Source organism: Rhinolophus ferrumequinum, chromosome 13, assembly GCF_004115265.2.
Source record: "Rhinolophus ferrumequinum isolate MPI-CBG mRhiFer1 chromosome 13, mRhiFer1_v1.p, whole genome shotgun sequence".
Classification (NCBI taxonomy): domain Eukaryota; kingdom Metazoa; phylum Chordata; class Mammalia; order Chiroptera; family Rhinolophidae; genus Rhinolophus; species Rhinolophus ferrumequinum.
This window is the reverse complement of record NC_046296.1, coordinates 21,387,969-21,414,398: the sequence shown is the minus strand read 5'-3', so window position 1 is coordinate 21,414,398 and position 26,430 is coordinate 21,387,969. Positions and strand designations below refer to the sequence as shown.

The 26,430-nt window shown below is 36.3% G+C and overlaps 1 protein-coding gene and 1 non-coding gene across 2 annotated transcripts in view; one reads left to right on the top strand and one right to left on the bottom strand.

The window, feature by feature from the left end:
* Positions 1-10,309: 10,309 nt before the first annotated feature.
* The window catches only part of NFU1 (NFU1 iron-sulfur cluster scaffold), a 22,744-nt gene continuing 6,623 nt past the window's right edge, over positions 10,310-26,430 (bottom strand). The window contains exons 3-8 of the mRNA XM_033124387.1: positions 25,905-26,040; positions 21,926-21,992; positions 18,322-18,436; positions 15,188-15,248; positions 12,567-12,741; positions 10,310-10,479 (exon numbers count right to left, since the gene is read on the bottom strand). Coding sequence (XP_032980278.1) covers positions 10,435-10,479; positions 12,567-12,741; positions 15,188-15,248; positions 18,322-18,436; positions 21,926-21,992; positions 25,905-26,040 — 599 coding nt within the window. The 3' untranslated portion in view covers positions 10,310-10,434. The remainder of the gene's footprint in view (positions 10,480-12,566; positions 12,742-15,187; positions 15,249-18,321; positions 18,437-21,925; positions 21,993-25,904; positions 26,041-26,430) is intronic.
* LOC117033505 (U6 spliceosomal RNA) lies at positions 17,026-17,128 on the top strand. Its single transcript, XR_004424898.1, has one exon. It is a non-coding gene; the product is annotated as a U6 spliceosomal RNA (small nuclear RNA).

Sequence of the window (26,430 nt, the reverse complement as noted above, 5' to 3'; positions counted from 1 at the left end):
GCTCCGCCCCTCAGCGCGCACCGCGCCGCCGCCGCCGCCGTCCGCAGATCTCATTGGGTCACGTCCGCGCTGCTCACGCGCAGATCCCGCCTCCCCGCACCGCCCCGCCCCGCCCTTCCCCGGAGCCCACGCAGGCGCTGGCCTGCTGGCTGCGAAGACGTGGCAGCGGCTCGTGGCCGCATCCGCTTGGGGTTCCTGGAGCCGCCCAGCCCTTGGGCGAGCAACGGGAGGGATAGCGCAGCGGGAGAGGAATAAACTAGGTGGCTGGCAGGGGATGTCGGAAAGATAAGGAAAGAGTAGAATGGAATTGTTAGCAAAGCAAATAGCGTTGGAGCGCGCGCCTAGTGCAGTCCAAGGCCCCAAGGTCCGGCACCCCACGAAGCGGGGAAAGAGGAGGAAGAAAGCAGGAGGCCTGATAAGAGGATCCTGAGGCACAACAAATCAGAGTGGGAAAGGGACATAGGCCGAAGGAAAAAATGCAAAGAATTGAGATGAGAGATACCAAAATTCTTGATTGCAAAACTCCATGCAGTTTCGGTTAGTCTTTCTGGTGATAGGCAATTCAGTTCTGGACTTAGGCTCTATTGTAATATAGTTGGCTTCTAGAATCCCTCGGGCACCCGATCCGCCCCCCCCATCCATTGCCTCCCTAACCCCCAGTTTTGTTTTTTGCAGAGGGGCAGGAGGGGAGACTTCTGCTCCCCCACCTGAGAGGACTAGGAATTGCCTAGATTTGACAGCCTGACGTTTGACTCATGAACGATTAATCAATTCTATTAATGTACCATTCCTGCCAAAAGAAACTTAATCAAAGAGAGATGATGTTTCTGAGAATTTATTACCTGAGCATTTGCTTTAGGAAGATTTAAATGGTTTCTTTTGTCAAATATAGGTGGTTACTGTAGCTCTATTAATGATTCTAGGATAGAATCAAGTAAAAACTTGTATGGCACACAGAACATGGCATGGACTTCTGACCCCAGATGTGTCATCTTAGCTCACACTACTGCTCTCTTCCTACCCCAAATTCCATCCCTTTACACTCCAACAACACTCAACAGATAGTTTGAGAATTGGGCAAACATTCTCAAGTCTTTTGCACACATTGGGTACACTTCATGAAATCCCTACCCATCTCTACTTAAATGCTACCTCCTAGGGAAAACCTTTTTTTTTTTTTTATCTCCCCCAGACAGACTTAAACACATGCATTAACTGCTCATTCTTTGCGCTTCCCCCTTTAAAGTAATATGCTTTGATATTTTATTTTTTGTACATTTCCCTATTAGGCTAAGTTTCTTGAGGCTAGAACAAGTCTTAGCATACCCAACACCTAGTATAAACCCTAGCATAAAATAAGGGATCAAAAATGCTTTTGAGTGAGTGGAGAAAAGTCAAATGTTCTTAGCAGAATTGACTTTCTATGGCTAGTTATATGATCAAATGAGCAAAGGACTTTTCAGTTTTTTCTTAGAGGGAAAAAAATGCCTTTTTACCACTGGCCTCAAAAAGAGGCCAAGAAATGTCACATTTAACTAATAAAAGTATTTCAAAAATTTAAGTCTTTTAGTATTTCAGGACTTTAAACATGTTCTTAAATCACTCAGAGCAAAGTTTAAAAACAAAAACAAACAACAGTGAGCTGTTAGATAGTAGACAACATGTTTCTTAATTCAAGAGGCAAAGTCTCTGTGGATATACATCTTAACCTCAAAACCCTCATCTAAGAGTTTCTGGTAAAACCTCAGTGACATTGCCAAAGAGTCAAAGTATGAGTCCAATATTTGAGCAATACCTTTGTGCACTGCCAGAAACTACCTGTCAATGCTACAAAGAGAATGCCCGCAGTACTACCAAAGTTATCATGCTCAAACTATAATAATCTATTGTCCTCCTGGCTTTCCTCTTCTGTTTGTTACTCCATCATGACTGTCAGTTTGTCGTGTCCATCTCCATTCTACAGCTATTTTTGGAAGGTGCTTATGTACCAGTTGAGAGGAAGAAACTTTGAAGGCTCATAATCCCCAACAATTAGTAGACACAGACCAAGGGAGAAGTCTCAAGACTGAAAATCTACTTCCATAAGCAGAGGGCTGGGAAAAACTGAAGCAAGAGGCTGGCCACTCCAGTCTGGCAATTAATAGAATTTATTACGGGAAATTTACATACAAGGCATGTCTTGGGTGGCTGCAAGACAAAATGGATCCCCACACCGCTTGGCAGGTGCCAGAGAATTATACAGGGTAAAAAGGCGAAATATAGTACGTGAATGCGACCAGGTACTGGAAATTACATGCTTGACCAGTTCAGGACAACAACCTGTTCCAGAAACCAGCACATAGCAGGAGGCAAGGAAGGGGTGCTGATTTATGTCAGAATGAACATCAATTACAATCAGACAGTCTGTAAGGGGGATTTGAGGAAAGCAACTCAGTCCTGGCCTGGATCCAGCTTGCGGTACAGTGGCACATCGCACAACAGTCTCTCCTCCACACTCCATCCCTCATGACCAGCTCTTATAATCTCATACGCCTCTCCCCCCATTCCAGAAAGAGCCCTGAGTGGTCAGTGAGGAACTTCAGTAGCAGGGAAGTAGCTTGCTTACTCGCCCATTGACTGCATTGGAGATACAGTTGGCAGCACATACAAAAAGAAATTAAAAGAAGCAGTCAAGGTATGAGTAACAATTATTTCCAACCTGCCTCCCACCCCCACCCGCCACCCCCCAGGGCCCAAACCAGTGGGTTACTGGGTCACCTAGGCTTGAGGCCAGATCGTTTAACACATTTACTTGAGTTTTCATATGTGCTAACAAAGAAGAAATATTAACAGATTCATCTAGTAGAAAAACACATTTAGTTTGGATGATGACACAGGTTCCCTTCCCCACTCCTGGAACTGGATGCACAGGAACAACAGAAGTCTAAGATCAGAAAGATAAATATTTGGTAGGGACTTAAATTGGGAGATCGTCTCCTTCGGTGAGAATTACATTTGCAGCCTGATCCTTAGATGGTAATGTGGCCGTAGTCTGTGGAACCCGGCCAGGCTGTGTAAACCGTATTTGTTGGCCAGGAGGAAGTGGTGCTGTGTGGCCTCAGGAGGTGAATAGGAAGGGGAGTGTATCAGACTAGGACCGCTACCATCCCCTCTTCCAATGGTGCATGTACCGGTCCACATATATGAGTATATAGCATGTCTCCATGGGTCCTGACTGCATTAGGCTGACAAGGTCCCCCCGGGACTGAGCAGTTCTTCCCCACCCAGGGCCATGAACTAACGGACCCATCCCACATGAAAATCCCATTGCAGATTCCAGTAAATGGTCCCTGTTCCAAGGACAATAGGGATTGGTGCCCTCATTATCATAGGTTGGTTCATGGTAAGCGTTGGGACTATTGCTGTCCTTTGTTCTCCATACCTTTACCATACTGGGTGCCTCAGCCTGAGTTCCCAGCCTGGCATAGGGAGCAATAGGCCTCGTGGGTTGGTCATTTAAATGTATTAACACTGGGAAAGCACCTTCGTCCACCTAGTCAAAGTAGGTTTTCCAATCAATACCTTGTCTATTGTTTAAGGACAGCATTTTTCCAATTCCACCAACCCAGCTGCCTGTGGGCTTATGTGGGACATGAAAACTCCACTCAATAACTACATTTACCAGGTCACTATATTTTAAAGCCAGCTCTGCCTCCTTAGCTGTGCACCATCCGACTTGGACACTATGGTGCCCACTCTTCTGGTGTACCCATTCTGTAGTGCCAACGGATGGGTCAGTTGCTAAAGCACCTATTTTTGCCAGGGCACCTTCTCCCTGGTTACCTGGAGCTGTAGATGCCTTATGGGCAGAGACATGGAAAACAACAAGATTGGTCTCAGGCTTTTGTAAGCGAACCCAAATATCCTTCCGCATCTCTTGTTCCCATAAAGATTTGTTCATAATCAGTCAACTCTTCATGTTCATTGTCGAAGCCATAGTCAATCCCTTTAAAATGGCCCAACTGTCAGTAAACAGGACAGTAGCCACGGTTTATATGTGATTATAAACCCACTGACCACTGTGATTTGTTCCTGTTCCCATGCAGATGGTATCAGGGGATGATTGGATTACAACTGCCATACAGGTGGGCGATTGCCCCACCTAGCACCCTCAGTATACCAAGCTCTAGAAAGAACTTCCCATTTCTTCTTGCAGGTTGCAGGGAATGACACAGGGATAGGAGCAGGAGCATTTGGAGGGTCTATATATTCAACAGGGTCTAGTAATTGCTGCATCTCTGAAGACAGGACTCTGACAGAGTACTCCTCTGCTGTAGGTAGGCAGGCCTCTTAGTTAGCATAGGAGTCTGGGCCATGGCAGAGGCATATGGTAGAACACGTTGTCTATCTGCCCCTTGATGAGAAGGGAAGTTCTTACTGTAACTGCCTGCTCTTTGGCAAGACTCCACCTGCAGGAGCGCTGCATACGCTACCAATAATTGCTGTTCCATTGGGGTGTATCTGATATCTGCCCCCTTCCACAATCGGGATCAAAATCTAAGGGCACTCCTTTTGCTGTTTTTTGCCCTAATGCCTAGCCCATGCCTTCCAGAGTTACTGAAACATCTAATTCAAATGGCAACTCCACCTGGGAGATTCCAAGGGCTTTAATCTGTTCACTCTGTCCTCCACATCAACCCAACCTTGAACAACCTCACCAACTCACTGTAACAAAGGAACCCTTTGTAATCATATGCCAGTCCAGACACTGAAATGGAAGAACTTTGGTCTGACCCGCATGTATACAGTGCTTTGTCTTAGCTAGACCTTTGGGAATAGGCCTGGAGGAGAAGACAATAAATGATCTATGAAGGAAAAGGGACATCTGGGTCTAATTCAAACATCTGAGGAAATGGAAAGGATTTTCTCTCCTGACGAAAAGTTCTGAACTGGGGAAAAAAAACAAAAAGCAGTGATGGTTAGGGTGTGTCACTCATCGTCTCTTTCTGCAAGCCCATTTCCCTGTCACGGATTAGTCCTGTCAAATCTACTGGGGCTCATTCTCCTCCTTGCCACGTAGCCTGTGTTTGCAATATAAACACATAATGAATCATCATCTTATACCCCTAAAATTAATATGTTTTATGTCAACTGTAACTCAATTTTTTATTCTTTTCGGATAACAAGAATATGAGGAAGAGGGGCACATATGTTCTGGTTTTTAGGGAGTTTTGTGGAGAAATATACCCCATGTACAAAGAAGATGGTAGTGAGTATCCAAAAAAGAAAAAGAAAAAAAGCAGGTTGAGCCACTAAGGCCTGTGAGAAGGAAGAAATGAACATAAGAATAAAAGGCACCAGTAAGGGCCTTCACACCAGAGTGACCTTTCAAAAACACAAATCTGATCCTGTTTCTTTCTATTTCTAATTCACCTATAGGGTTAAGTCCAGACTCCTATGCATACACATATGGTTATTAAGGATGTCATTCCTGCCAGTTTTATCAGCATCATCTCCCACCCCTCTATTCAAGCATCTTATCATCTAGCTAAACTGACTACTGCCACGTCCCTAAAAATGAATACCACCTCAAACTTTTGCCTGTTTGCACTTGCCTTTTTGAAAGGAAGCATTAAAAAGGGAACCAGATGTTAAATAAATAGTTAGGGCCTGACTACAGAGGATTAGTCATCCACAGAAATCTGATTGTAAAGGGACCAGAAAGTTCCCTTGTCCCAAATGACCTCTTCTCCTTGCCTATCACATGCCTAAAGTCCACTTGTACGTATATATTTAATGCAGAACATCGCCGTCCCCCATGAGATCTACATTAAATCATTGCCATCTATTAATACTTGAGAGTGAAACTATAGGATTACTTTTCATTTCAGTATCAGGTGTGAAAAGGTCACTGAGGAAATATAAGTTTTGATGGGGATAAAGTAAAGATAAATCTGAAATTAGAAGGCAGGCAGACCTGGACAGATTATCTTGGTTGGTGACACTAAGTAAGAAAGGGCCAATACAAAGGCATGTGGAATTGAGTACGGTAATGCAGAGAAGGGGCTAAGACATGGAAGACAGAATTAGAAGTTGGTGATGAAAGGAAACTTTATCCACTGTGATGGTTAGTTTTGTGTGTCAAATGTGGCTCAGCTACAGTGCTCAGATAACTGGTCAAACATTCTGGATGTGTCTGTGAGGGTGTTTTTGGATACGATTGACATTTAAATTGGTGGACTTTGAGTAAAGCACGTTGCCCTCCATAATGTGGGTGGGCCTAATAAAATCAGTTGAAGGCCTGAACAGAACAACAGACTGGCCTTCCCAGAGTGAGGAATATGCCAGAACTGAACTTGGACCAACATCAGCTCTTCCCTGTGTCTGCATGCCGACAGCATACACTGCTGATTTTGGACTTGCCAGCCTCCATGATTGCATGAGTCAATTCCTTAAAATAAATAAATCTCAGTATCTCTCTCATGTGATATATATCTTATTATATATATCCCATTAGTTCAGTTTCCCTGGAGAAACCTAAAACACACACCTAATGTTGATCTTATTGATCTCTTCAATGTTGAATATACTTATGTTGTCTTACATTTCTAGAGAATAAAGCTTTTGATAACAAACCATAGAAAGCCACTCAAACTAACTGAAGCAGGGGATTTATTGGCTAATGTAATTGGAAAGGACAGGGATACAAACAGCTTCAGGCACATCTATATCCAGGGACACCATGTTGTCAGAACTCTCTTTGATTCTCCCTCTCTCTGACCTCATGGATAAGGAATGACCCTCAAACAGCTCTGGAATATCTTTACAGCTCTCGTCCAAGGAGAGAGAGTCTATTCCTCCATCCTCCTTATTTTTTCGTCAAGGATTCTGATGGGACCATGTGAGTCACGCGCCCACTCCTGTTGCAAAAAGAGCAGAACAGTTCCACAGAGCCACACAGTCAGCAGGAGGTAGTAGTTCTTCAAAGGAAAGTTCAGGAAGGTGGTTGCTAAAAGAATGAATGAGGGACACCAAATAGACAAACAAAAGATGTCCACTGTATCAGGTGAACACGGCCTTGATTTGCCCTACCAGGAAACCTCAGGCTTGGGAACAAAGGGTACTGACTCCAACTTGAATATATTCCCCAATCTTCCTCTCCAGGATGGCTTCAAGTTTTCCCAGTAGGCAGAACCTGGGGCAATTTTCTAGCTCTGCTAGAAACTCATTCTACTGCCAAGAAATTGTCAACAAATTGGAAAGCATGAGATTAACTGGTCCTATCTACTGTTTCTGTCCTGTAGGATGTGATCAGAGCCAGCATGGAGGTGGACCATTCGGGGAGCTGCCTAGAGCTGAAAGACCACTAGAAATGTCAGGTGACAGAAAAAATATTTTCTTTTAGGGGATATAAAAGTCAATGGTGCACAGCCTGCAGGCACCCTGTAGAGTTATCATAGATAAGGATAAGGAGTTATAACGCTGGCATTTCCCAAACAGATGTCCATTCCCACTGGATTGGAGAGCAGCCGGCTGCGCATTCTTGCATAAAAAGTGGCCACACTCGCAGTGCTTTGGCCCACTATGGTGTGGAACAAGTAAAAGGTGGAAAAGACTTTTGCCCACTGGAAGGCAGCACCTATGAAGACAAGGAATGCTTCTCTCCTCCCTCAGGAAGGAATACTCGGGAATATGTAGGTCCAATTCCCTTAGGGCAAACAGGTAACAGTGATATGTATAGGCTCCGCAGCCAGAATGCCAGGGTTCATGTTCCTGGCTTTTCCATTTTAGTTGTTTGGCGACGGAACATGTACTTCTCTGTGTGCCTTATAGGGACATTCATAATTATCAATCTCATAGAATGAAATGACTCCATAGATGTCAGGTGCTTACAAGAGTGTTTGTCACAAAGTGAATGCTCAATAAAGTTTACTGTTTTCATATATGTTGCTCCTTATTGTTTTGGATAGAGCTGCATCCTAATTATGGTAGTAAAAACTCCTCTAAGAGCTTGGCTTATTCTTGGCCAATAACCTTCATTTCAAATACCTATTGAAATGTCCCATATTTATAAAATGTTTTCAATAATACTTCATGTAAAAAGATTTTATATATTTGGGGGGTTAATTTTTATTTTTCTTTTGGCTAAACACAATAGTGAATGATGACTTTCTTTGGGACTATGTAGGAGGAAATTATATATAAACATTCAAAAATAAAAACCTTGTTAAAATATACTTTCTAAATTAATCTTTGATTGAAAAAGTGGTTCAATTAATTTAAAAATGTTAGTTTTCATTTTAAGGTCAACATTTGGCACTGTCCGCTACAAATAAAAACCAGCAAAATTATTTTCCAAGTCCTCCATGATTTACGAGGCTCTTTGTTAGAAGGCAATCAGTTTCAGGTGACAGAATATCTAACAGAAGCTATAATAATAAAAAAAAAAACACCCAACACATTTTATCCCATGTGATCCTCTGAAAATGGGTGGTTCCAGGGCTGGCTCAAAGGTCAATAATGTCCTCAAGGATCCAGGCCCTTTTTTTCCTTTCTCTTTGCCATTCTCAGTGGACTAGCTTTTCAATATCACGAGTTCACTGTCAAAGCCTTAGACATCAAGTCTTCAGACTACAGTGTATAGAGCAGTAAGAATAGAAATGGATATGAAGAGATTTCTTTAATGCAGACTTACTCTCTCTCAAAGAAGAAAATCTTTCCAGAACTCACCAATAGACTTTCTCTTACAACTCATTGGCCAGAGCTGGGTCATATGTTCACACCTGGACTAATTTCTGGCAAAGAGAGAGAGAGAGAGAGAGAGAGAGAGAGAGAGAGAGAGAGAGAGAGAGAGAGAGAAAGGTAAAATGACTGGTTTAGACCAGTTAGAATTTAACCCCTGGGATTGAGGTAGGACCTACCTTCACTGGGCACATCACAGCCAAATGATAACTGAGTGGGCTCTTCTCAGTAAGAAGCCGGGGTGTATGCTGGGTAGGCAACCAAAAGTTTCTCCAGCACTCTCCAAGCTGCCCACATCCTGCTTTTGGACCATTTCCAGCTAAGCACTTCCACTTTACACTCAATCAAGCCATTCTTAGTTTCTTACAGTTCCCAAATACATTTCACAGCTTCCAGATTCTGATTACACTCGTCTGTATGATGACAATGTTCTTCCCCCCATTTGCTCCTTGTTCTTCACGGCTGATTCCTTTTGTAGAAAACCTTTTCAATGCCTTGGCCTCTTCCATGATTTCCTCCCTTCCAACACTCTGAGTCATCCCTCAGCTCGCCACGTATTACTTGGCCAGACCTAAGACTTCTCATTAACTGCATCTCCTCCATAGTCTGAAGTTCCTGCAGCTTCAGCTAAAGGGCAGCTTACAAAGCAGTTCCCAGAGCTTAAGAAGAATTCATCTGTAATAGCTCAGAAAACAAATTATCCAATCCTACTATCTGGTTCTGCGAACCAAAGAACAAAAATTCAAACTTCAATTCTTGGCATTCACAACTAGTGCAGTTCTTCCTGTATCCATCCCTATCTTAACCTCCATAATTTGGGGGGCCAGAATTCCAGAGATGCAGTGTATCCATCTTTCCTTTCCCAATATTATCTGTGAACTGTTATCTCTAAATTACTATAGGAAAATGAGAAAGGAGGATAACTGCTGTCTAGGCTACCTACAAAAGCAGTACCCCTATGGTAGAAAGGTAACTGTCCAAATTTCTGGCATGGCACACATTATAGATCTCTGAGCTAAAAGAAGCCAGTAGAAGAAGGACCAAAGCAATTTCTCATCTTCTTTAAAGAGAGATTCTGCTTCATATGGTAAAACCTAAGCACGCTAAGGCAGTTTTTTTCATTTCAGCCTGCACTCTTATAATTAATGTAAATTTTGTCTACATTCTAGAACCTGGTTCTTTATCAGTTTTCAGCATTATGATTTGTTTTTTTTGAGGGTTTTTTTTTTTTTTTGTCTCTTAAGGAAAAGTTGTATGTTACTACATTTGGGGCTACTAGCTAGATGCCATTTTTAAAGCAGAATTGTTTAGTTTGTTTGTTTAGTTTCAGCTGTGTTTTGTTTAGTTTCAACATGGTAAAAATTCAATAAGAATAGTTTCAAACATCTCACGAAAAGCTAAGCCATTTAGAACATTTTAAAAAGCAATCTCCTTATTTACGTCTGTATAAAGATAAATACAAAGAATTAACCATGAGGAATGAAGAACAAAAATAAAAATATCCCTGGTTAATATCCACGTGTACAGAAGGTAATTCAGGATGTTATAAATAACTCATATGAGGTAAAACAAACATGCAATATTTATATATCATTCTATGACGGAAGGGCATATTTTATTAATCCGAAAGTTCCTTAGCAGATTAACAATAAAAGTTTGGTATACATTATCAACAAGTCCGACTGCTGGGTCCAAAGAAAACTCAAAATTATTTTAAGGTGAGTTTGCTTCTTTTTCATTTGATTCATCATCCATAACCTAAAACCAAAAAACAAAGAGAATTTAAGAATTAAGAAAAGAATTAGAAATTGTTATTTTTCTGATTTAACATTACTTGATTACCTGAAATACGCTATAACAATGCATATCAATCCAAAAAGAACAAATCTACCAACGGCCCCCAAGCACAAGGTTTGCATCATAACCTGGTATCCTAACAATATAAAAGCAAACCGAATATTAGCAAATTAATTAAAAGCACTGGTCTCTCTTCCTTGTCTCAAAAGAGGCTTCTAATAGCAGAGTCTCACCTAGACAGAGAAGATTATAATGATTAATTAATTGGTATTTCCTAGTCATAGACTAATGTAATTGACTTTTTTTTTTGTTTTATCCCAAAGCATTTTATTTACTTAAATATATTCTGGGGAGCTATGCCAAACTGTTATTGCAAAAATACATATTAGAAAAAATGAATCCTTAAAAAAAAATAAACAAAATATCACATTGGCAACTAATTATTTTGGTCTTAGATAAACATTCATTTGAAACCTTAGAAAAATGTGAAGACTTTCATTTCTAGTAAGTTAATAAAAATACTAATGAATACTGAAAAAAAAAATGAAAAGATTAATACTCTTTCCATGAGTTAATATATTACTCAGATAATGAAGACCAACTCCTTTGGTGAGGAAAAGAGCTATATAAACCTAAGAATTTTTTTCCTCTTCACCACACCTACTACAATTAAATGCCAATCCAAGTTTATAATCTGACTGCCAATTCATCACCCCACCCTGGACAAGTGAATAAACATGTTCCTTTGTCAATCCACTAAACTGTCACCTAATGTAATTTTTTTAAAGCATACTGAGAAAGGATAATGGCATAAAAATAAGTATTAAAAAAAAATCTAGATGAATCTGGATCTGATCTGAGACAATCAATGGAAAAACAATTCTCTTAGTTTCTCTTTTGGATTGAGTAAAATGGATATTTACTTCCAAGGATTGGATACTTTATATCCAATCTCAGCAACACCCAATCCAAAGAATTTCATCAATCAACTCCTATTTTAGGCAGAATATTCCTAATTTTGGAATAATATTTCCAAATACTTATTTAATACAAACTACGTAAGAATATGTATAATAATACACAGGGCTAAGCGTTGCAGAAGAACACCAAGACCTAGATATGACTATAAGTCTCTCAAGGAACTTACCCATAAATATAAAGCTGAAATACACAGAAAGAGATTTTGGAACAAAGTAGAGCTTAATTCCAAGGAGGACTGATAAGGACTTCAAAGAAGAGATGGCATATATCTTTGGTATATATATACATATATATACCAAAAGGACATATTTTTATACTACCCAGAGATGAGTGATTCCCAAAGGAGCTAAGAGATGCCCTCTCTTTAATGGCACAGAGTTACCTGAAGAATTTTTTCAAATTTCTAATTTCCACACATTCTTTTCCCTTCTTGATAATCTCTCTCCATAAGGCCATGCTTCCTGATTGAGAATCACTGCAGTGAGGGCCACTACGTATTACTGCTGTGAAGATGCTGTGCTATATTTCTTAGGTATCTTGGGGCAGGAAAAATGTTGACATCAGGCTATAGATAAAGCTCTATAACTCTTTTTAACTGTACAACCAAGTATGATTTCTCAATAAGTTTCTTGCCTGCACATTTAAGAACAAGAAGTAGATAAATGTAAGCACACAAAGTGGGTTAAGTATGATGTAGTGGAGCTGTTCCACTAAAGACTTCTAGATCTCATCCATAAAATTCTATGTTTTGAATCCTCTTTTCCTAATTTTTCTATAACTAGAACAGCAGTATGCCCTCTGAGTCTCAGTTTCCTATGCGCAAAATGGAAATGACTCACTTAGCACACTGTATTGTCAGAAGATTAAATGAGGGAATATCTGTAAAAATGCCTGGCACAGTAGGTACTCATAACACTAAAGTTAATTCTAAACTAAGGAGTCTTCAAGTCTGATAATAATTGTAACACAAACACCCAGCCCTTGAAGAAAATGTCAGGTCATAAATTTCTTTTCTTCTCAAACGTTTGTTTATATTAAATCTAAACTGTCACATAATATTGGCATACCTGTTCTACGCCTTCTACTTCTGGAATATAAAACTGCAGCATGTTCTGAATTCCATTTTTCAGAGTAATGATTGAACTGGGGCAGCTGGTACAAGAACCTTGGAGTTTCAGTTGTACGATGCCATCTTCAAAGCCCTTATAGATTACATCTCCTCCATCTTCCTGCACAGTTGGGCTGTGGTCACATATATTTGTGATATATTCAAGAGAATAGAAGTTTTCGTCAAAGATTTTCAATACAATTCAAAGCTTAGATTTTTAATATTGGTAAAATTCACAGATAGAGCTACTTTTACAATAGAGAAAATAGCTGTGGCTAGTCTCATCTGTAATTTTAATTCTGTCAAAATTCATTCACAGAAATATGTGCTGTATTTACTACTTTTTAATTTTGCTAATTAATAATCTTTTTTAAGCATTTAAGGTTTCAAATTTCCTAAAAATTATAGTGATTGTCTAAGATATACTCATTCACTTCTTTTGAGTGAACAGAGGGAGACTGACACATACTAGTTTTTTTCTTCAGGTAAACTTTTCATTGAAATATTACATTAATATAGAAAAATGCATATCATGTACAATCAATTAAATTAATTTTCACAAAGTGAGCATACATTTGTCCCAGACCAAGAAACAGAACACTAGCACCCCAGGAGTGCCCCTGGTGCTGGCTTCTAATCACTCCTCCCAACCAAACATAACCATTTTCCTAATTGCTAGCATCATTGCTTAGTTTTGCCTGTTTTTTAACTTTAAAATTTATAAATATAAATTTCATTTAGAAAACACAGTATTTACTCTTTTGTATCTGGCTTCTTTTGCTCTTGTGAGATTCACCCACATTGTTGCATGTAGTAGTAATTCACTCAATCTCACTGCAGCATAGTATCCCACTAAGTGAATATGTCAGATTTTTATGTCCATTCTACTACTGATAGACATCTATCTGGGTTAATAACAGTTTGGGGCTTTTACAAATGGTGCAGATACGAAGATTCTTGCAAGTCTTTTAGTACACACATATATTACTCCTGGGAATATACCTGAGAGTGGAATTGCTGGATCAAGAATATGCATATGTTCAGATTTAGTAGATAATGCTAAACAGTTTTCCAAAGTTAGAAAAACTTACATCTCCACCAGCAGTACATGAGAGTTCCTGTTACTCCACATCCTCACCAACAACTGGTGTTGTCAATCTTAATGATTTTAACCATTCTAGTGGATTTGCAGTGATAGTTCTTTGTGGTTTAAATTTGAATATTCGTGACTAATAAGGTTGAGCACTTTTTCACGTTTAGTGGCCATATGATTACTGTCTTTTGTGGGTTGCTCCAGTGCTTTTGTGAAGAGGCTGCTCCAGTCTATTTGATTTTTTGTCTTTTTCTTAACAAAGTATGGGCGTTTTAAAATATATTCTGTCATATATGTATTATAAATATATTCTACTCTGTGCTTTGCTTTTCATTATAAATGGTGTCTTTTGATGAAAAGAAAGTCAGAATTTCATTGTAGTCCAATTTGTATGTTTTTTGCTTGATTTTTCTTCTGTCCTGTTGAAAAAAATATTTCCCAACCCAAAGGTCATACAGATATTCTCCTAGTTTATATTGCCTTTGTGATTTCTTTGTTGACCCTGGTCTTCCTCTGGTGTGCCCCCATTTCAAGGATAAGTCCTCTAGAGATCCCAACAGAGAGTCTGGATGTTTCTTGAGGCCCCACCTGCTTTAACAGTCCCTTAACTCCAATTTTTGTCATCCCCCAAACCCACCCACAGCCCCAGCACCGTAAGACTGTTAAAACTCTGTTTAGTTTTCCAACTGCTTTTTATTTGACTTCTTAGTCTCTTCCCCTACACAGCTAAAACTAAGCAAGGGCCTTGTCAGGAGAACCTGAATGTTAGGCTTACTTTTTCTTAATCTCTCTCTAAGATCTTGGCCCTTGAAGTCAAAGCTTCATTGGTAACCCAAAATTTTAACTTCTGTCTTCCCATCTCAATGAATTTACTGAAAGCTAACATTTCTCTGATTCTTAGCAGTTGCCCCTGACCAGCTTCTCATACTCTAGCCTCACACCAAAACTCAGCAAGTGCCTCAAGGCAAGCCTCCATGTGCTTTCCTTCTCTACAGGATCTTATATGCTCTGGCAGCTATCTAATGCCTTCACAAACATTTTTTTTAATTGTATTCTGTCTAGCTTTTCTGGGACTTCTCACGGGAACCATTGGTCTGCTATAAGCAAAAAGTACAAGCCTGCAGTTCTATTATTCTTTATGGGCAATAGCCTAAAAATAGGTCCTCCTCTCCTCACAATCCTCCCAAATACTATGTCTTTTTTTTTTCTAAGAAATTTCGCATTATAACAGTATCAAACCTAAATAGCGATTGTGAAAAATAAATTCCTTTACTGACTCTGTTTAGATAGATTGTTTTAAAATTTGGAGTGAATATAGAGACTGTACAGGCTTTACATTCAGCTGTCATGGTTACCTACGGTGGTTTACATTAACTTATACCTATTTTGGAACTCTACTACAATCTCACAGACTACCAAAAGTATATGCTATAAAGAAAATTGGTTCTGCAGTATATCTGATCTCAAGGGGAAAGACAAGCACATACCGTATTCTAGTGTCTAACAATTCTTTAATCATTGCCACAACTTCATCATCTTCTTCAGATCCTAGAAACAATTACAAATAAAACATTATCAACAGTAGAAATTTCATATCCATGCAAGTACAAGTATTAAAACAGGATGATTTTAACTTAATGACTCATTAAAAAAATAAAAGCACAGAACATGTAACTTGGTACGGTGATAAAGTGATTTGGGGGAAATGGAAAGATTATTCCTTTGATTCTCTGAAGAAAAATTAAGAAGCACTGATTCATTCAATATTTAGTAATAAAGATGAGTATACTGAAATAGCTTGATCCATAATACTAACAATGGTGAGGTTTGAATTTTTTGATCAATAAATTTGTAATCTTTCCTCGTTCTCAAGGATTGAAAAGAGGTAGAAAAAAAGAGATCGTCTTTTTGGAAACTTTGAGACAAAAAGGCATACTTTTGAAGTTATATCTTCAATTTCTCAGTTTTGTGGTTTTCAAAATGCAAATCATACTAAATACAGACATGAAGAGCCTTACGGTAATTTCTAAAATGTTCTACAAATCTGAGCAAAAAGATGTTTTTTAATATTGCTTCATTTTTGTTTTTCTTTTACTTTTAAGGTTATACTGATTTTTACCAATGCTTCTTTATGGACTTAAAAATAGTTTTTGAGAAATTTATTTACGTTCAGGAGAACTAAAAATGCAGATAATTCAAGTTACACTATAACAAACACTAGAGTTCTGGCAACAACATAAATAACTATCAGTATTAAGTTATATTAAGTCTTTTTTAAAAAAAAGAAGTAAAATATAATAAAGCTAAAATTCTCTAACATCAGCAAACCTAAGCTCCATTCCCCACCGTCACTTCTATAGGCAATTACCATCACAAGTTCAGTGTATACCCTGCTAGTACATGTTTACATACACATGTGTACATTTACACAGATGAGATCACACTATACACACTGGTCTACACCTTGTTTTTTTTTTCTATTTAATATATCGTAAAGGTCTTTCCATATCAGCATCTGCAGATGTGCCTCAATTTTTAAAATAGGTACATACAAATTTTTGTATGGATTTGTCTTCATTTACCTAATTTCTTGATTATTTCAGTTGTTTCTAGTTTGTTATTTCTAACAATCCTGCAGCATACATGCTTGTTAAAGTATGTATCAGTATACTTTTACAAATATATCTATGAGATAAATTCCTAGTGGTGAGACATTTGGGTCAACAGACTTGTGTATTTTTTAATTTGGTAGATGTGGTCACATGGCTCTCAAAATTTTGTATCAATTTTATATATATATACCCATCAAGAACACAAATAGCTGTTTCATGTATGTATTATTTAAAATCTGCATAAATGGTACATATGTAAGAGTATGTAAATAAACATACCCTTCACTTTTCGTTTATCACTTAAAATTTTCTTTTATATCTTTTCACATTGATATCTCTCAAACTAATTGCTGATATATTTTTAAAATATTTCAATGAATATGTTTCCACACATTGTCTTGAGTACATTTCTAAGACTCATTTATGGTATATATCTAGAAGTGGAACTCTATCATCTAAAGGCCATTTGTGTATGTGTGTGTGTGTGTGTGTGTGTCTGTGTCACACACACACCTAATACCTTTATGACACTGGAGAAAGGAAAAACTTCATCAACAACAAATATAACAATCACAGCTAATATTTGAGCTCCATGTGCAGTTCTCTTCTAAGTGCTTTACACAAAATAACTTATTTAAAACAAGGTACAAAAAGTACAAACCACAGAGAAAAAGATGAATATATGTGACTACATTAAAAAAACAAACAAAACTGTGCTTGCTTCAGCAACACAACCACTAAAACTGGAATGATACAGAGATTAGCATGGCCCCGAGCAAAGATAACACACCAATTCACGTAACGTTACAATTTTAAAAAGAAAAAGAAAAACTTCTGAATGACAAAAGGCATCCTAAACATAGTGAAAAAGTAACACATGGTTAGGGAGAAGATATCTGCTATGGAAAAACTAACAAAAATTTAACATTCAGAATACTTTTTAAAAACCTGCTAAAATCAATACAAAAAAAGACATACAATGCAAATTTTTAAAAATGGGCTAAGATCATAAACAGGAAATATAGTGATAAGGAAAATAATGACCAGAAAAAATATGAATTCAGTCTCAGTATTATAATATCAAGGAAATGCAATTGAAACAAAATACCATTCTACACTTAACATAGTGGTAAAAAAAAAAAAAGTAATAGACACTAAGTGATGATAAAGATATCAGAAAGTCAAAATTCTTATACACTGCTAATTTGCATGTAAATTAGAACAATTTATGATACAGCAATTCTGCTTTTAGGAATATACTCTAAAGAAATTCTCCACATATGCACGAAGAGAGTGTACCAAAGATGCCCACTGCAGCAACATTTGTAATAGAAATTAGCACAAACAATGCACTTAAACATAAGTAAAGGACCGAATTAACTGTAGTTTATTCATATAATGATTATTCAGCTCTTAAAATAAATAAAACAGAACTGCATTTTTTTTCCAAAATGAATGCATCTCTAAATATGCTCAGTGAAAAAAAGGAAAGTTGAAACTAAGACAAGTTATTTAAATTTTAAAAACAAAAACCAATGCTATATATTCCCTAGAGAGACTTGTATTTGTAGTAAGTAAACATTTAAAATTCAACCAAGTTTACATACATATCTGGAAGTAGAAAGGGAAGAAGGATGGGGGTTGTAAGGCTTTGACTGTATCTTTAATATTTTATTTAAAAATAGGTCTAAAGAAATTATAGCCAAAATTTAACATTTGTTAAATCTGAGAGGAGGGCAAATTGGTGAACTTCCTTTTCTGTATGTTTGAAATTTTTTTATAATTGAAAATTTTAGTTTTGTACAACGGATTCAATTTGTACACAAGTTTTCAAAAACGATGGGCAAAACTAGTATATATAAAGTTTGTTTCCTCTGGAATTGGTTCTAGAGCTAAACATAATATCATGATAAAAATCTGTATTTCCATGACATCTGAAATCAAGACAAATGTGAAGAAAGTAAGACATTTTTTTAAAAAAGATAAATATTAATTACCCAACACTTTACCTGCTTCTCCTGAAGATGTTTCCTCAGTGACTAAGGGTAAGCCAGATGCAAAGAAATCCATGATTGCTGCATAAATATCTGGTTTCAGTATATTCCAGTCTAACTCTTCACTTTCCTGTAAATATTTGAAGGAAAATGCTAATTTTCACCCAAGGGCACAGACAAATATAAAACAATACTTTGTGTATATTTTAAGAATCTTTTCCTATACATATATCCTGTACTATGCAACAGTACCCATTTCTGAGAATACATGTCAGTTTCAGTTCTTAAAGGATCTGGCTTATAATGACTTTCAGAAGATACAATCTTAGAACATTTCTCATTTATTAATTCATTAAACTTGTATTAAGTGTGTTGTATGCACTATGCCCTGTATAGGGGATACCAAAATGCTTAAAAGATATTTTTTTCATGAGGTAAAGAGTTAAAATACTGAATGGATTCTCTGTGTTTAAAGATGACAAAGAGATTTCCCATTCTTTTAAATAAAATAGGATATAATTGCTTGATCAAATACATAGGATATCCCACACTATTAAAAAACCTCAACTTACATATATTACTTAAGAGTATTGAAGAAATCCAATGACACAACTGTAGAACCAAAACATATAATGTGTCTTATCTATGGCTACTGGGCTGGAGGACTTGTAAACTGTCAATAAGACTGATATCCTTAAGAAAGAATCCATAACTATTTCACCTCTATATCTGGCCAACCAGTTGATTCCACAATTCTTAAATGCTTAAATAGTACCAACATCTAAAAACAACAAGGCAGGATATATTGTTCTAGTTTTCTAAAGGAGAGCTCCTTAGGAGAAAAAAACTGTTAGATCCAGTCTATTCAGACTCTCAGGAAGCTGTTAGCTAGGGTCAATGCTTGAATACTATTAAAAATTGAGTTACATGCAAAAAGAAACTATTTTTGTCATGGATTAAGAACCAATTTAAAAACAGTCCACAGAAGGGAAGAAAAATGGGCACTGCTATGGATACAAGAGCAAAACAAGTGAGCTGCCTTCGTGATTGGGAATGGGAACTAGTTCTAGGTACCATTTTTTTAAAATTTTTATTTTGTTCAATTACAGTTGACACTCAATATGATATTAGTGTCAGGTGTACAGCATAGTGGTTAGACATTTACATACCTTATGAAATGACCCCCCTGATATGTCTAGTACCCACCTGGCACCATACACAGTTATTACAATTATTACTGACTATATTCCCTATGCTGTACTTTGTATCTCTGACTATTTTGCAACTACCAATTTGTATTTCTTAATCCCTTCATCTTTTTCACCCAGCACCCGCATTCTAGGTAACATTTTAATAAATTATTTGGAAGATGGATCAGAGGGCTACCTCAAATCTTCAGTAAATAGTGGGCTCTACTGAGTAGGGAAATATTGGTAATAAAAATTAAAAAAATATTCTGAAGTTGTCTGAATGAGTAAAAAGGGCAGCATATAAGCTGCAAATACACTTACACGTTTAGAAAAAACCATAAATGATGCATAAAGAAGCCTCTGAATTATCAATTACAAATCAAAAAGGGAAACAGGCAATTGCTGAAGATACCAGGTAAATGGGACAGTCCATGATGAGGAAGGTAACTGAAAGAAAACAAATCAAATCTGCTATTCTACCTATTAAATATCAATGTGTGCCCTCACTTGAATATTATTTATTAGTTATGTCATTTCATTAAGAAAAAATAGTGGAGCTGAAGAAATTTCTTAAAGGGTAACTAAGTTATGAAGGGAAAGAGAAATAAAAGATGACTTACCAAAATGAATTAAAAAAAAAAAAAGGAAAAATACCCCTGTAAGATACAATCACGTTTTCATCTAAAATTTTTTTTTATATAACAGGCTGTATGTAAAAGATCTAAATAAAAATGTCTTAAATACAAAATTTCCTGTTTATAAAATGAAGACAAAAACTGGTTGTAAGAATTAACTTAGATAATATATGTAAAGCAGTAGTGCCATATCAAATATGTTGGATATATTAAACATATGCTGGTCCGTTTTTCTCCCTCAAAAAATATCAAAGAAAGCAAACGAAGAATAATAAGGATAGGCCAGATGTCTCTAAAGTGGGAATGGGGGATCACTTAATACACCTTTGCTCACCATGATCCTACATTTGGGGGAAAACACTTGAAGCCTGAAAATTCAATTTAGAACATTTTATGTCATTGTTTCCTTCTACAAAAGTCTGAGTGCATACTATGTACTAGGCATTGTTCTAGGTGAACTTAACAAGATGAACAATCTTTACCCTCATGGCATTTACATTCTAGTACAGAAATGACAGGTATACAAACAAACAAACAAACAAACAAAATACAATTAAGTGATAAGCACAATGAAGAAAATAAATAAGGTGAATGAGCTCCTAGAGGAAGTGCCACTTTCACCAATATGGTCACGAAAGGGCTTTCTGAGGATTTAGAACAAATAACACTTTAAACAACAGGGGAAAACATTTTATAATTGTGTATTTGTAAGAACAACCATAGCCACTGGGATTGCCACCAAGGAGGCAAATCATAATTCTCCTCCACACATAAATAGCTACAAGAGAGTATGGTCTAGATGCAACATGTCACTAACACAGTATGGCCACTTTTATGGTGCACCAAGAACTCAGAGTAATCCTTTCTAATTGCTTAAGAGGAGCTGAATGAATATTTTTTATTTTGATGCAAAACTGGACACATGATTAAGTTCAGTGCATACATGTCAATTAACAGGATACACAGTTCAAAATTTAAATAGTTCACTTCTCATTAATCTAATAGACTTAAAAAGAAACAGCCTCTTCTAACAGGTATCACCTCAGCTGTTGGAATGGGTAGCATATTTAGCTTGGATTTTTGACATTTAGAGGTTAACTAAGTGCTGAGAACTGCACAGTCCACTGCTCTTATCTGTGAAGCTCTGAAGTGTTATTGCAGGATGGTAGAATGGGTCAGATGTCATGTGTAAGTGCCCACTTTGAATGGAGATATTTATTCAATCATTCTGTTGGTGATATATATATATCTATATATATATATATCTATATATATAACTTTATATAATATATATATAATACTTTATATAATATATATATTACTTTATATAATATATATATATTACCTGTTGATATACATATTATTCTGTTGTTGAGATATATATATATATGGTGTATGTGATTATTTATTTGTTTCTCTTTTTACTCTATTAATTTAAACTAAGAATTAGTAAAAATAATAACTTGGAAGCCTAAATTCTAGTCCTGCCAAGGTTGAGTCTTGGCCCTGCTGTAGGCAGGCTATAAAATCTTGGATACTACATTTAACCCCCTGAAGCTTAAGTTTATCTCTTTTGAAAAATGAGGGATATGGACTATAGTAAATTTCAACGTGAAAATTCTACTAAATAATTAAGAAATGTGAGAAGTAAACTTAACTTGAGATTTTTTAAATAACTGTATGCATAAAATACATTAAGAATGGAAACTCTGGAGAGGAGCATTGACTTCAAAAACCTTCAAAAATGTGAGGTTGACTTCAAAAACCTCACATCTTATATCATCTTATATTTACTTTTGTGACAGTGATGAAATCTGGTCCAAAGAAGACACTTTTCACTCCTTCAATCCTAAATAACTGCCTGTGGGGAAAAAGAGAGATAATACATTGTTTTATTGTGAAAAGTTTACAGATAAGCAAAGTAGAGAGAAAAATACAAGAACCTCCATGTACCTATCATCACCTTCAACAACTGTCGACTCATGGACAATCCTGTTTCATCCTCTTATCCTACAATCAAACAATCCCATTCTTCGATATTTACCCAAGAGAAATGAAAACATATGTTCCACAAACACCTGCACATGAATCTTTATAGCAGCTTTATCTATTATAGCCAAAAAAAAAAAAAATCTGGAAATGTCCATCAACCAGGCAATGACTAAACAGACTGGGAATATGCATATAACATAGCACTACTCAGTGACAAAGAGTAATGAACTACTGGCACACGCAAGGATGACTCTCAGAAGCATTCCACTAAATCAAAGAAGCCAAACACAACACTATATGGTTCCATTTATGTGAAACTCTAGAAAAGGAAAAACAGTAGTGGCATAAAGAAAATCAATAGTTACCAGGGTAATAGATGTGTTAACTCACCTTACTGTTGTAATCATAGATACATATATATTCAAATATATACACATATCAACTCATCACATTGTACACAATATTTTACACAATACATAATTACACAATATTTTATGTCAATTATATCTCAACAAAGGTGGAAAAACATTTTTTAAATAAAAATAAAAAGTCATCGCTATTAAAAAGTTACCAGAATGTGAAGGCGAAGCAAGAGGACTGGATACAAAGAGAAATGAAGGATCTTTTGCAGCAATAAAAAAGTTTTATATTTTTATTTTGGTGGTGGGTACACAACTGTATATTTTATCAAAACTCACTGAACTATACACTTAAAATCTGGTGAATTTTATTGTATGTAAATTATACCTCAGTAAAGCTAACTTTTAGAAACCTGTGAGAGGAGAAGGGGCAGATTATAATTTGAAAAGCCCCGTAAGACATTTTGAAGTGCACCTTTTTTCCCCCAATCACTGATGTATATACTATACCTAGTATATACACTATAGAGCAGTTTCTTTTTTCACAACCTGAGGAATAAAAGCTGACATACTCCAAAAAAGGTTAGTTTTCCTTTACTTAGTCTACCACTGTAGGAGTACTATCGGAATTACTGTTTTGATATTATTTAGGAATTTGTCTGAAACAATGTAATGGGTCCTTTACACAACCCTTCAATATTAAATATACAAGTAATCACAAGGTTCTAGGTTGGAACTTATGACCCAATAAACCCAAGCACAGACCTTGATTGGCTCTGTACATCTGCACTGATAGCACAGCCTTTATTTCCAAGTTAAAGGAACATGTGAAGGGGACTGCTTTTGATCTATGGGCCATGTCATAGGCACTGCGTTAGGTTAAGAGTTCATAGGTTCTGGCCCTAAAAGAAAGAAAAAGCCGAAACAGGAGTTTCAAACATTATTATACATGCTTTGCCATTTAGGTTACTTTCCTTGGGGCAACTTCATCTTGCCACGTCCAAAATAAAATACGATACCCAGAATTGAACACAATATCCCAAGTATAGTCTGACTTGTTCAAAGTACAAAGACTATTAACTCTTTTGACCTGGACACTATGACTCTGTTAAAGTTCGATTGACTTTTTTGAGCACTACATCATATCCAACATGGATAAACAGAAAGGTCAGATCCTCCTACTCCATGATTGTGCTCCTCATTTAAAAAATTTAAATATGAGGCTTAATATTTGTTCCTGTTACATTTTATCTTATTTGCTTTAACCTACCATTCCAGACTAGTGAAACTTCTTGAATTTCTCCGAATTTTGCCATCCAATACATAAGCAATTCCTCCCATCTGAAAAACTAATAATTATATCTTTATTGTTGTTGATAAAAAAAAAGTATTGAATAAACATGCCAACTACAGAGATACACAGCCCTTTTACATGTCACTAGAGACAGATTTATACTCTAATATTTATTTGTCTTGTCCATAAGGACAGGAAGAAATAAGTCAAATGCCTCCCTGAAGTAAGATAAACTACTGTCTACTCATTAATTCAATCAGTTACTCATTCATTCAACAAATATTTGAACACTTGCTGAGCACCAGACACTGCTAAGCACTAAAGATACAATGATGAGCAACACAGACTGGTCTCTGTCCTCATGAAGCTTACATTCCAGCTTACAGCAAAAACATTCTCTGCTACAACAAAAACATTTTGCTTAACTGAAGATAATATAAATTCTGTGAATCCACAAAATGGGCCACTTTCAAAAGATTAATTTGAAAAAGGGCTTTTGCCAACTGATTATCTGTCAGAAATACTCTCCAACTAATCTGTAACTGAATTGATCAGGGCCATTTTACTTTTACATTTTTTTAAAATACAAAATATGTGAACTCATACTTGATGTAAACATTTCAAACTATAAAGTGAAAATGCCTGTTTGAACATCCCTCCCAAATCTACTGTTATCGGTTTGGTGTCATTCTTCCAGACCTTTTTTGTCAGTGCATTTTTTTTTTGTACTTATACACATAATAATCATATTGTACTCACTGTTCTGAAACTTGCTTTCTTCACTTAACAGTATGTCTCAGAGGTCACTCTATGACAGTAAATATGGGTCCTCCTCATCCTTTTTAGTATCTGCAGACTATGGACGAACAAAGTTTATCTAACTCTTCCTATTGATGGATATTTAGTTTGTTTCTAACTTGTTACCATTACCAACAAGGTGATAATGAACCTCCTGGCACACAACTTGTGTATATATGTGTTCTCTACGGCAGGTTTTTTTTCCAGTAAGTTGTGAAATTGATACTCAGTGATCAGAATTTTATCTAATAAAACAGAATAAAAGAATAAGAAAGGAAATATAAGAATGCATTACACATTATAAGAATGAATAATGTCCCATCAAACACTTGTTTCATACACATATGTATGTGTGTATATATACATATATATCAGTGTGTGTATATATACACATATGTATGTATATCTGTGTGTGTGTGTGTGTGTGTGTGTGTGTGTGTGTGTGGTGTCTACTGGGTTGTAATATAAGACATTTCTTATTGTGGCTTGTATCAAAAAGTGTCAAAAACAAATGCTCTAAGGTATATTCTGAGAAGTGGCATGTTTAGATCAAGGAAATGTACATTTTTATTAATTAGATATTTTTAAAAACCATGCCTGAGATAAGCATATTTCTGGCTCCCCTAATGAAACATAAAAAGGCTGGATATAAAGAAATAGTTATCCAAGCTTTATTTTCCAACTATGCTTGGCAATCAGTATCAGGCTTAGGTTACCAAAAATTTCAATTGATAGTGACTGATTCTAATATTTCTTATTATAAATAATTTCTTCAGCTCTCAGTTAAAAAGAGTTTCATTCTAATAATTTTATTGTCTGTGCTTTGTGTTGATATATATTTAACATGTCTCTATCTAGAATTTGAAAACTGTCTCCACTAAGCAGTTTTTAAAAAATCATTCCATATCTCATAATTATTATCATTTATAGTTGTAAGTGGAATATTTTGCAATGACTCCATTTTGAAACATCTAGAAATTCAGCTATCCTTAAAAAGAAAATGAGCAAGTTTTCATTGCTTATTAAAAACAGTTTTAAAGATTTAGAATGGAAATTTACATTCTCATTTTGATGGATTATTTTTAAGTAAAAATACAAATTTTTATTTAGTCAGGTTACAGATCTCTCAAATACATCACTTTTCAGGACAAGGGTTTCCTACTATCAACTCTTAGTTTTATCTCTTACCCCAAAATAAAATAAAAGAACGTATACTTTGTACTGAAAAAAATGCAATGCACATAAAAATGCAATAGTGAAATAAAGGTGCATTAACCCCAAAGTCAGTTATTTGTGTCTTGGTGAAAGCAAATGAAGAACAATAACATACCTAGCCAGAGGGGAGCGAAATGCTGCAGCTGGTGTGGGAAAATCCATGGTCCTTGTCTCAAGAACTGGTCTTCCTGGAATAAACTTTAAACTGTTGGGATTTGGGGTATCTTGTGTTTGAATAAACATGTATCTCACTAAAAGAGAAAAAAGGAGAAAGAATGTTATTCTAGAAAAAAATAGTATTTAATAATTTATGAACTATAAAGGGCTCACTTTCAGAGAACCAAAATAAAAAAAAGTAGAAAAGAGAAAATAAGGTTTTATTACCCAAGCTCACACGGTAAGAATTTTTAAAGACAAGAAAGAAATTTATCAATATATTTAGGATAACTATATTGAATCTTATATTAATTCTGATTAGATAGTTTTGTTACTCAACAGATTCTAGGAATATCTTACACTTAAATAGGAAGACACATAATTTAGGAGTCTTATATATGTATTCTATTTGGTGACTTAGTACCAACGGCTATCAGAATCATAAATCGTCATCACTGTGATATTATCACAGTACAATGTTACAT